At 37.8% G+C, this 9,603-nt stretch overlaps 1 protein-coding gene across 2 annotated transcripts in view; it reads right to left on the bottom strand.

Annotated features, from left to right (window-relative positions):
• Window positions 1-3,806: 3,806 nt before the first annotated feature.
• Window positions 3,807-9,603, bottom strand: part of SLC9B2 (solute carrier family 9 member B2) — a 59,901-nt gene continuing 54,104 nt past the window's right edge. Inside the window, exons 11-12 of one of the 2 annotated variants that reach the window (XM_008059589.1) lie at window positions 6,834-6,970; window positions 3,896-4,284 (exon numbers count right to left, since the gene is read on the bottom strand). In XM_008059589.1, coding sequence (XP_008057780.1) covers window positions 4,063-4,284; window positions 6,834-6,970 — 359 coding nt within the window. In that variant the 3' untranslated portion in view covers window positions 3,896-4,062. Of the gene's footprint in view, window positions 4,285-6,833; window positions 6,971-9,603 lie in introns of both variants that reach the window. The other variant, XM_008059591.1, reaches the window with a different exon arrangement.

The following is a 9,603-nucleotide window of genomic DNA, read 5'->3' as shown; positions in this document are numbered from 1 at the left end:
ACCAGAGAATTTGCTTGCTCATCATGTGAAGAAACATGAGCTGGCCATTGGCAAGGCAAGAAGAGAAATAACACCAGAGCCCAACCATGTTAGCATCCTGATCTTGAACCTCCAGCTTCCAATAGAAATAAGTTTCTGTTGTTTAAGCAACCCAGTCAATAGAATTTTGTTATAGCAGCTCAAGATAGACTAAGATAGACTGAGCAGACTAAGATCTGAACTGTTATATGACAGGTCATTTTCTGATACTGGAAGAGGATCCTCTCCCTCTCCAATTCAGTTGGTAAACATTTATTAAAGACCCACTGTGTTCCATGCCCTGTAAAAACGCCGAGGATTCAAAGATGACCAAGACATGGGCTCCTACCCCCAAGGAGCTGAGTTATTAAGAAACAAAGATATAGCTGGGCTCGGTGGCTCAGCCTGTAATCCCGTGCCTTTGGGAGGCTGAGGTGAGTGGATTGCCTGAGCCTGAGGGTTCGAAACCTGCCTGGGCAGCGAGACCTCATCTCTACAATAAATAAAAAAATCAGCCGGGCATGGTAGTGCATGCCTGTAATTCCGGCTACTTGGAAGGTTGAGGCAGAAGGATGGCCAGAGCCCAGCAGGTTGAGGCTGTGGTGGCCGGGAGCGGCCACTGCACTCCAGTCTGGGCGACAGAGTGAGACTCCAACTCAAAAAAAAAAAAAAAAAAAGAAACAAATATATAAAAGAAAAACTGAAAAAAAAGTGTTGTATGTACTCTGATAGAAGTATGTATAGGGGCCTAAAAGGTTAGAGTTTCTATCTGCGGTTGGAGTGCTGTAGGTTTCTTTGGTCAATAACCTATCAGGTTAATTCTAAGTTCCCCAACAAAGTCAAAAGTTGCGTCTCTCAATGTGGTGACAAACCCAAGGCTTCACATGATAAACCCTGTTGAGTAGTCACCATTTTTCACTCTGATCTCATCCTTTCTGCTATCTATAACAGCAACCTAGTCTAGCAATGAATAAATTCCAAGAGTTTTCAGTGACAGGCACAAATTTCAGAGATCTGATGGGGGAAGTCAAAAAGGCTAGTACTAAATAGTAATAATGTTTGGTACTATGGTGGCTGCTCACTGAGAGGTAGGAAACAGTTTGCTGCATGCCCTACATAGTGGAACAGATTATTGGTACTAGCTTAATGTACTCTTCAATCATTTCGACACTCTGTGGATTTCCATTTCAATTCTTCTTTGGGGCCCTGAGTATTTTAATAGCATTCTGATTTAGTTATATGAATTGTAAGTGTGTATGTTCATAAGTATCCAAAGCCTGTTACTTGGAGACATGGGAGATAGTCCTAAATGTATCACTTTTTGGCCTCACATCCCTTTTGCTGGCTAAGTCCTACTCATCCCTCAGCCAAGGCCCTATTTTCTCTGGGAAGCTGTGCCTAAACTACACCACCCCTGGATTGAATGGGTGCTCTTGCTATGAGTTCCCTAGCACCCCTGTAGTTCCTGCCTTACAGCACTTAAACTGTTTTGCTTAACTGTCTATATCCTCTACTGGAATGTCAAATCTTTAAGGACAGGAACAATAGTAATCTTGATTGTGTGCCTGAATCACCAAAGGCTTTCTCAATAACGTTTTGTTTTTGTTTTCTTAAATGCATCTACTTCCAGAGCCAGCAAAACTAGAGGACCAGATGAGCATTAAGTTTATGATGTCCTTACCAAGGTTCACCCAATGAAAGAAGTTCAGTTAAAAACACTCATTAATCCAGTCCAAGCTGAGAACACAGAGTACCAGAGTCAGACTGACATTAAAATGGAGGCTGCAGGCCAGGCATAGTGGCTCACATCTGTAATCCCAGCACTTTGGGAGGCCAAGGCAGGAGGATCGCTTGAACCCAGGTGTTCAAGACCAGCCTGGGTAAACATAGCAAGACTTCATCTCTACAAAAAAATTGAAAAATCAACTGAGTATAAGCATCTGTAGTCTCAGCTACTCTCAAGGCTGTGGCAGTGGGATTACCTGAGCCAGAAGGTCGAGGCTGCAGTAACCTGTGATCTTGCCACTGTACTCCAGCCTGGGCAACACAGTGAGACTCTGAGAGGTGAATAATAAGCTAGTTATTTATTTATTTATTTATTTTATTTTAAAGATGTGGGTGGTACAATTCAGGGTTAGATATGTAAGTAGTCACTGTACATAAGCTAGTTTTGAATAGAGATGAAAGCAATTGTGGATAGGGCTGGAACAGTTGTCTAATGAAAAGAAGGGTGAAGACAGACAGGCTTTATGTAGATCAGAATGGTGGAATTAGAATCTTCCCAATTCATTCATTTAATCCATATTTAATATCTATTTCAAGATGAAATCGAACATTGAATTTTAGGTCAAAGAGTTTAGATATGACAAATAATAAACAATTCAGATAGACACATAACATTATAAAAGCTATAAACTGTATCAGAAAATGATTATTTAGCAACTAGGCAGGAGCTGACCTAGAGTAAAGAGGACCTTATGAGTGAAACACAAAAACAGAGATGGCTTGTTACAAAGTGGGAAAATTCCTGCAGATCAGGAGATCGGGGGAAAAAAAGTAGGAAAAAAATGTGACCTATGCAGACAAGGTTTTCTTCTAATATTTTCTCTGCCGGCATATCATAATGTCTGAAATATCTGCCATAAAAGAAACTCTTTTGGTTTAAGGCACTGTCTTTCAAAAAACCTTGTTAGCATGCAAGAATATGTTACTAAGTGATAGTAACATTCAGTGCAGTGGTAGCTCTGGCCTCTTACTCTGATCTCACTCTGATCTTTCTTTCCTCCTAGAAATATGGATGTCTGGATATGGTCATCCATAGGAGAGATGTGTCCAACTTCCACATAGTGGAAAAATAAATTGCTTTACTTGCATTCTTTTTTCCTTTTCCTGAGAATTAGAAAGGAGATATAGTAGAGATCCACTTTTTTGGGGGTGGTAAGGGGGAGGAGGTGTTGAGGTCTCACTCTTTCATTCAGGCTGGATTGCAGTGGCATGACCATGGCTCACCACAGCCTCAACTTCCTGGCGATCCTTCCATTTCAGTCTCTTGAGTAGCTGGGACTACTGGTGTGTGCCACCATACCCGGCTAATTTGAGATCCACCTTTAACCTTATATCCTAAGCTAGAGCATGGCAGAGCTTCCTGATAGAAAGACATGGGTCTCTGAGCAGAACACAAAGCAGAGTAGCCCTTAGTATCAGTCAACTCAGCCAGTTTCATTAGAGAAAAATAAAATTCTATTTTCTTTTAAGCATACTAAATTTGCTGTTCCTTTATTATAGCAGACTATATTGTCCTAATATGAAATTCATAAGCTGGCATAAATTTGAAATTTAGCCATCTCTCACCTAGAGAATGGGAAGAGCCTGACAGTCAAAAGAAACAAGAAAGGGTTGGATCAGAGCATTCCTTAGGGAAAGGTAGACTCAGATGGGCCTAAGATGGAGAACTCTGGGTAGTCAGCTAAGGAGTAGGATAACGTCTTCTGACATAGAGATGGAAGAATCAATGAAAATACTTCATGTACTTAAAATTTTTGGTGGGATCAATCAGTTACAATAATTCACAAAAAGTAAGGTAAAAATGGAGAAGAGGCAGGTTAGCACGGAAAGTGAGGATAAAAATTGAATGGAGGCTGCATTATGGTGTTTAAAAAAATAATTCAAGGCATTAGAGCCTAGGCAATCATGAATCATGAAGCTGTGACAGTTAAATGTAAGTAAGAGCAAGCTGTTGCCTAGCTGAAGAGAACAGTGAATTTGGTCTTTCCCATGTTAATTGTAAATTGTGGTAGTACATTAAAGTAGATATGTCCTTATACAAATTAAGATATATGATGAAGGGGGTGTTTTTAAAAAAGGTAGAGAGGTTAGGTTGGAGATGTAGAACATTATCAATTACATGGAAAGAGTAAGGGCGAAAAATATTGTTCAAAGAAATGGCCACATTTCAGCACATTGTATGCATAAACATCACATATTTCATTATCCATCTTGATAAAAGTTTCTAATCGTTATGTTCAGCATACTTTCTTATCACCTCTAAACTTGTACAGAAGTGTCTTCTTGAACTTCTTCATCTTTATTTTGATGTTCAACTTTCTGGAGAAGTCTGGGGCCCAGCAAACCAATAAGTAGACTTCCAATTGGGGCTGTGATGAGAATGGACAAAAATGCCACTGTTAACACATCCATTCCATAATCTTCTAGCTGTTTCTCTCCATGTGATCTTGCTGTGTCTAAAGCCACAGATCCTATTGCAGCCTATAAAAGTTTAAGGGTAAAGTTGGAAACATGGTAAGCACGTATTTTCAAAAGTAAATTTTAAAATCATTTGCAAAAACAAATTGCTTGTTCTTTTACTCAACTAAAAAAAGTTATATTAGCCTTTCTTTGAAGTGTACTGCAGTTGGTTTTTTTTTTTTTTTTTTTGAGTCAGTGTCTCACTGTGTCGCCCAGACTGGAGTGCAGTGGCCGCTCCCGGCCACTGCAGCCTCGACCTGCTGGGCTCTGGTGATCCTTTTGCCTCAGCCTTCCAAGTAACTGGAACTACAGGAGCGCGTTACCACGCCCGGCTAATTTTTTGATTTATTGTAGAGATGGGTCTCGCCAAGTTACCCAAGCGGGTCTCGGACCCGCAGGCTCAGGCAATCCACTCACCTCAGCCTCCCAAAGGCATGGGATTACAGGCTGAGCTATCCAGCCCAGCTTGCAGTTGGTTTTAATTGTCTCAAAACTCTCCCTGCCCTTGCAGGGGGACAGATTAATGAGCCATATGTACCTATTTGCATAAGGCAGGGTTACATAAATATCAGGCAAATACATTTCACAACACAAGGTAAATCCTGATTTGCAATATTAATTATATAGAACATGAAGTTCTATATGATAAATTTTTCCTGAGTAAAGATGAAAGTTACTGATCTTTTTGTTCTTTTATCTTTAGAAATTTGGAATTAAGGAATAACAAGATGAGCAAAATGCAGTGATGCTTATTGAAGTTGGTGAAGTTTTAAATGAATTTGTATTGTTCTATAGCCTAAACTAATTGTCAAATTTGAAACATGAAAGTGGTGAGCATCTTAAAAACGTCAAGTTAATCTTATTAAGTATTTGGTTTACTATTTGCCTCAGGAGTTGGTGAAATGTTTGGTGAAAGTTGGACCCATGGGTTGAGGGCACATATGGGATAGTGGTCACCCTGCCAGCTCTGGAATGCCCAAGCTGTACTGTTGGTAAGAAACAGAAATCTGTCTCACGTAGTCCCTGTATTTGGAGGTTCTTTGTTATTACAGGTTACCCTGTGCCTTTTATGAGTTTTTAGCAAGAACTTCAAATTTTACACTGCAATGTTCATTTCTCTTTCAGTTCTGTTGTGTGTCTACGTATATGTGCATATATGCTTAGGGGTGTGTAAGTATGCTGACTTGTGATTTAAAATAAATTTCTTGTGCTAGATCATGGATAAAAATTTGAAAATGCTAGGTCATGGATAAAAATTTGAAAATGCTAGGTCATGGATAAAAATTTGAAAATGCTAATATAGAAAGTATACCTAAAAGGGTCTTGTTTTTTGTGTACTGCCAAAAGAAAATTCTATATGATATTTACTCCCACCAGTCATACATTATCCAACACACCCTAAATAATTTCTTATTTCACAATTTGCTTTGATGGTAGGAAAGTGTCATCTTTCAAATTTTAACATTTAGAAACAAATATTTCATACCCAAACTACTGGAGTCTTTATTATGATATTTTCCTACTAAAGTTACCCGAAGCAGTGTGGAATGGAAACACTGTGAGAGAGAAATTATTCACAGTACCTTTGGCCATTATGCTTCAGATATCTTTGAAAATCTGATGGGAAGAAAAAGAAAACACTTCCCTACAATAACTCCCAAGCCCACAACCACATAACATTTGAAATATAATTAAAGAGCACACAAAGCCTCCTTAACTAAGAACATGTGATTTTCATTCCATGAAAATAAAAATGTATATATTTAAATAATTGCAAAATACTCAGGCAACTTAACAAGTTAAATCTTGTTTGATGTAATTAGTCTGGAAATATGCAATGCAATCAGGAATGTATTACATTTGCAACAATAACAATCTACACAGTTCTAATTTAATTAGAAATATAAGTATTTTACCAAATGCATGGTCAACAATTTTAAGTACCTATCTATAAATGTTTTCTTTATCACTTGTTTCTTAAGAGTGCACAAATTTTGGGTCAAGTGATTGAGACATTTATCAGGAGGTTCAGCTGCCTTTGAATAACTAATAGCAACCAGTAATATAGGAACTCAATAAAGCATTTTTAAAGTTGTTTTTCAATAAATCTTCTTTTCTCTGTTATATATACTCAGATCAAACACAATTGGTCATCAATCATATTGACATTAAAGCATTTCCAAACATTAAACTGGACCATGCTATTTCTGTTTTATTGGAAGATATTAAAATGAAAAGAGTTAACAATCTTTTTGGGGGGCGATTTAGAGAGCTCTGAATGATAAAAGTTCAAACTCCTCTCTCCTGCTAAATATTGCTTTCTAGTAGAGTAGGGATTTATTAGATTTTTTAGTTGTACTCTGGTGATCTAAAGACATTTAAATGAGCCATCAGATTTAACAAATCAATATGCCAAAAATATGATTTTTAAAGAGTACATTAGATAAACTCTTCATAACTCCAACTTAAATTATTTATTTTCACCAAATTTAAATAAATCCTTTCATTCAATACGTCAAGGACCTTATAGAAATATCAGTTGAAATGCTAAGATATCCTATTCATCATACCTGAACTGTGGCCTTAGGAAGCCATGCAAAAGAAATAAATATCTTTTCCTTTATGTTAAAACCAGCAAAACACACCATCACAAATGTAGTCAAAATTCGTATCAATACTGCAATGCCCAGGGTGGCAACACAAAGACCTGTAAGAAAACTTGATTTTTAGAAAAAATGAAATACTAGGGGAGAAATTGCATCTCACAGTTATTAATTCAAAACACTATCAACAGAAATAATTTTTAAAATATTAAAAATACAAAAATGGTTAGGCATAATTTAGTAAAATAATCAATATTAAGGATCAATCAGACTATTTGTTTAAAATAAAGTATTCCCCCTAAGTTAAAATGAGAAATTAATTAGACATATTTGAATTATTATACAGAAGATTTGGGTGTTATAAATCTCTTGTGTTTTATTTTATTTTTATTTATTTACTTATTTTTGAAGTCAGTGTCTCACTTTGTTGTCCAGGCTGGAGTGCAGGAGCATGATCATAGCTCACTGCAGCCTCGAACTCCTAAGCTCAAGTGGTCTTCCTGTCTCAGTCTCCTGAGTAACTGGACTACAGGTGGGCATCACCATGCCCAGCTAATTTTTTGTTGTTGTTGTTGTTGTTTGTAGAGACAGAATGTCATTATGTTGCCTAGGCTGTTCTTGAACTTATGGTTTCAAGCTATCCTATGCCTTCGTCTCCCAAAATGGTAAGATTACAGGAATCTCTTATGCTTTCTAGCAAGAACCACAATCTCTTTCATATGTTTATTTAACAAGAATGTATTAAATGATATGATACATGACAAGACTTGAATTTTGCCTTCATGAACCTCAGAGTCAGAGGAAAACAGAAAATATAAACCAACTAATTCATGTACTGTATAGTAAGTTAAGAATAAAGAAACTGAGGGTGTAGAAGAGGAGGAAATATTTTCACTAAAGTAATTGAGAAATCTTTACAGGCCAGATGTGATATCAGCCAGTATGGAGGGAATCAACCAATCAGACAGAGTTGGCTAGACACTGACCAATCAGAATAGACACTGGTAGTCTGCTACTGTTTCACCAGAGTGATGTGTTCTGATTACAGTTATCCCTGGATGACATATATAGTTACTTCATTCAGTCCTTTAGAGCTCTTTGCTCATAAAAAAAAGGTTCATCCTCATTTGCAAAATAAGGGATTGTGACTAGTGTTGCTGCATGCTGCTGGTCCTAAGAATGGCAAGCTAAGGTGACTCCTGAGTATTTGTCAAGTGTTTACTCATGCTGGTGTTGTACTAAGTTTTAAATGCATTATTTTACTTAATCCTTACAACCTGTGGGATGATTATTCTCATTTCACAGTTGAAAGAAAGGAAGTTCAGAAGGAAGAAAATAACTTTCTCAAATTCAAAGGGCTGGTAAAACACAATATAAGCAGGATAATCTGTTGTGAATCTGCAACATGGTTTCTTTATGGGAAAGTTTTGTGGCTCCTTGTCGCAGGTTGGTAGGTATAAAAGTATCTGTTGCCTGAAGCACAAGACACAAAAGAGCTGATACCACTCCCAGAAGGAAACAATGAAGGTTTGTGGAGAGGATGATGAGGACACTTTAGACACGCCATTTGTGATTTTACTTACAAGTGGTGATGTCTAATCAGGAATTGGATATACTAATTTAGAGATAAAGATTTTGGAATTATATAGTGTATAATTGATGTCACTGGTGTAGATAGGGTCAGAGAAGGAATATAGAGAAGCATAGAAGGCCTTAGAAAGAACTTTGATGGTAGGACAGTGTTTAAGCTACATAAGGTATAAAGAAGGACCCAAAGGACACTAAAAAAGAAATGAAGCCGGCACAGTGGCTCACACCTGACATCCCAGCACTTTGGGAGGTGGAGGCCAGAGGATTCCCTGAACTCAGGGGTTCGAGACCACCATGGGCAACTTGGCGAGACTTTGTCTCTACAATAAATAAAAAAAAAATTAGCCGGGTGTGGAAGGTTAAGGAGGAAGGATCGCCTGAGCCCAGCAGATAGAGGCTGCGGTGGCCGTGAGCATGCCACTGCACTCCAGCCTGGGTGACAGTGAGACTCCTTCTCCAAAAAAAAAAAAAAAGGAAATGAAGTTTCAGAACTCAATGTAAAAGAGTGCTTTAAAGATGTCAATAACAATAGCAAATGCTGCTGAGAGTCCAAGTAAAACAAAGGTTGGAATTAGCAGTTTAACCTTGGTGAGAGCTTGGCTGGTTGTGTGATGGTGCAGAAGCTGAGTTTAAATGTATTGAGGAAGGAATAGGAGTTGAAGTGGGAAAGGGAAATGTACAAGGAGGGACCAAAAAAAACTGGAATTATTTTTTTGGAGGGTGGGCCCCTTGTAGTACAGGTTTCCCTCACTAGGTAAGTGTTTTAGGAACTCATAGGCATCAGTGTACCAGCTAGCATTGTTGTGAGAGGCATGCCCCACCCATTCTATTCACCCAATCTTGCCCTGAGAGACTATTTTTTGTTTCTATGGATGAAATATTTTGCTGATGTGGAAGAGGTGAAACAAAAAACAGTAGCAACACTTAAAAAGGTATCAAAATTGACGAGTTCAAAAATGGTTTTGAGCAGTGAAAAACATCTCAATAGGTATATTGCATCAAATGGAGGGTACTTTGAAGGTGACTGAAGTTTAAACATGTAAGAATAAATACACAATTTTTAAATAAACAAATTCTGAGTTTTTTGGGGGATCTCCCTTTGTAGTTACTTCTTTTGAAAAGTTTGAAAAGAGGAAGAGACAGGTAG

Source organism: Carlito syrichta, unplaced genomic scaffold, assembly GCF_000164805.1.
Source record: "Carlito syrichta isolate Samal-C Ts95f unplaced genomic scaffold, Tarsius_syrichta-2.0.1 Scaffold304275, whole genome shotgun sequence".
In the NCBI taxonomy this organism is placed as follows: domain Eukaryota; kingdom Metazoa; phylum Chordata; class Mammalia; order Primates; family Tarsiidae; genus Carlito; species Carlito syrichta.
The sequence above is the reverse complement of the archived record's forward strand: the minus strand, read 5'-3'. Positions and strand labels throughout refer to the sequence as shown.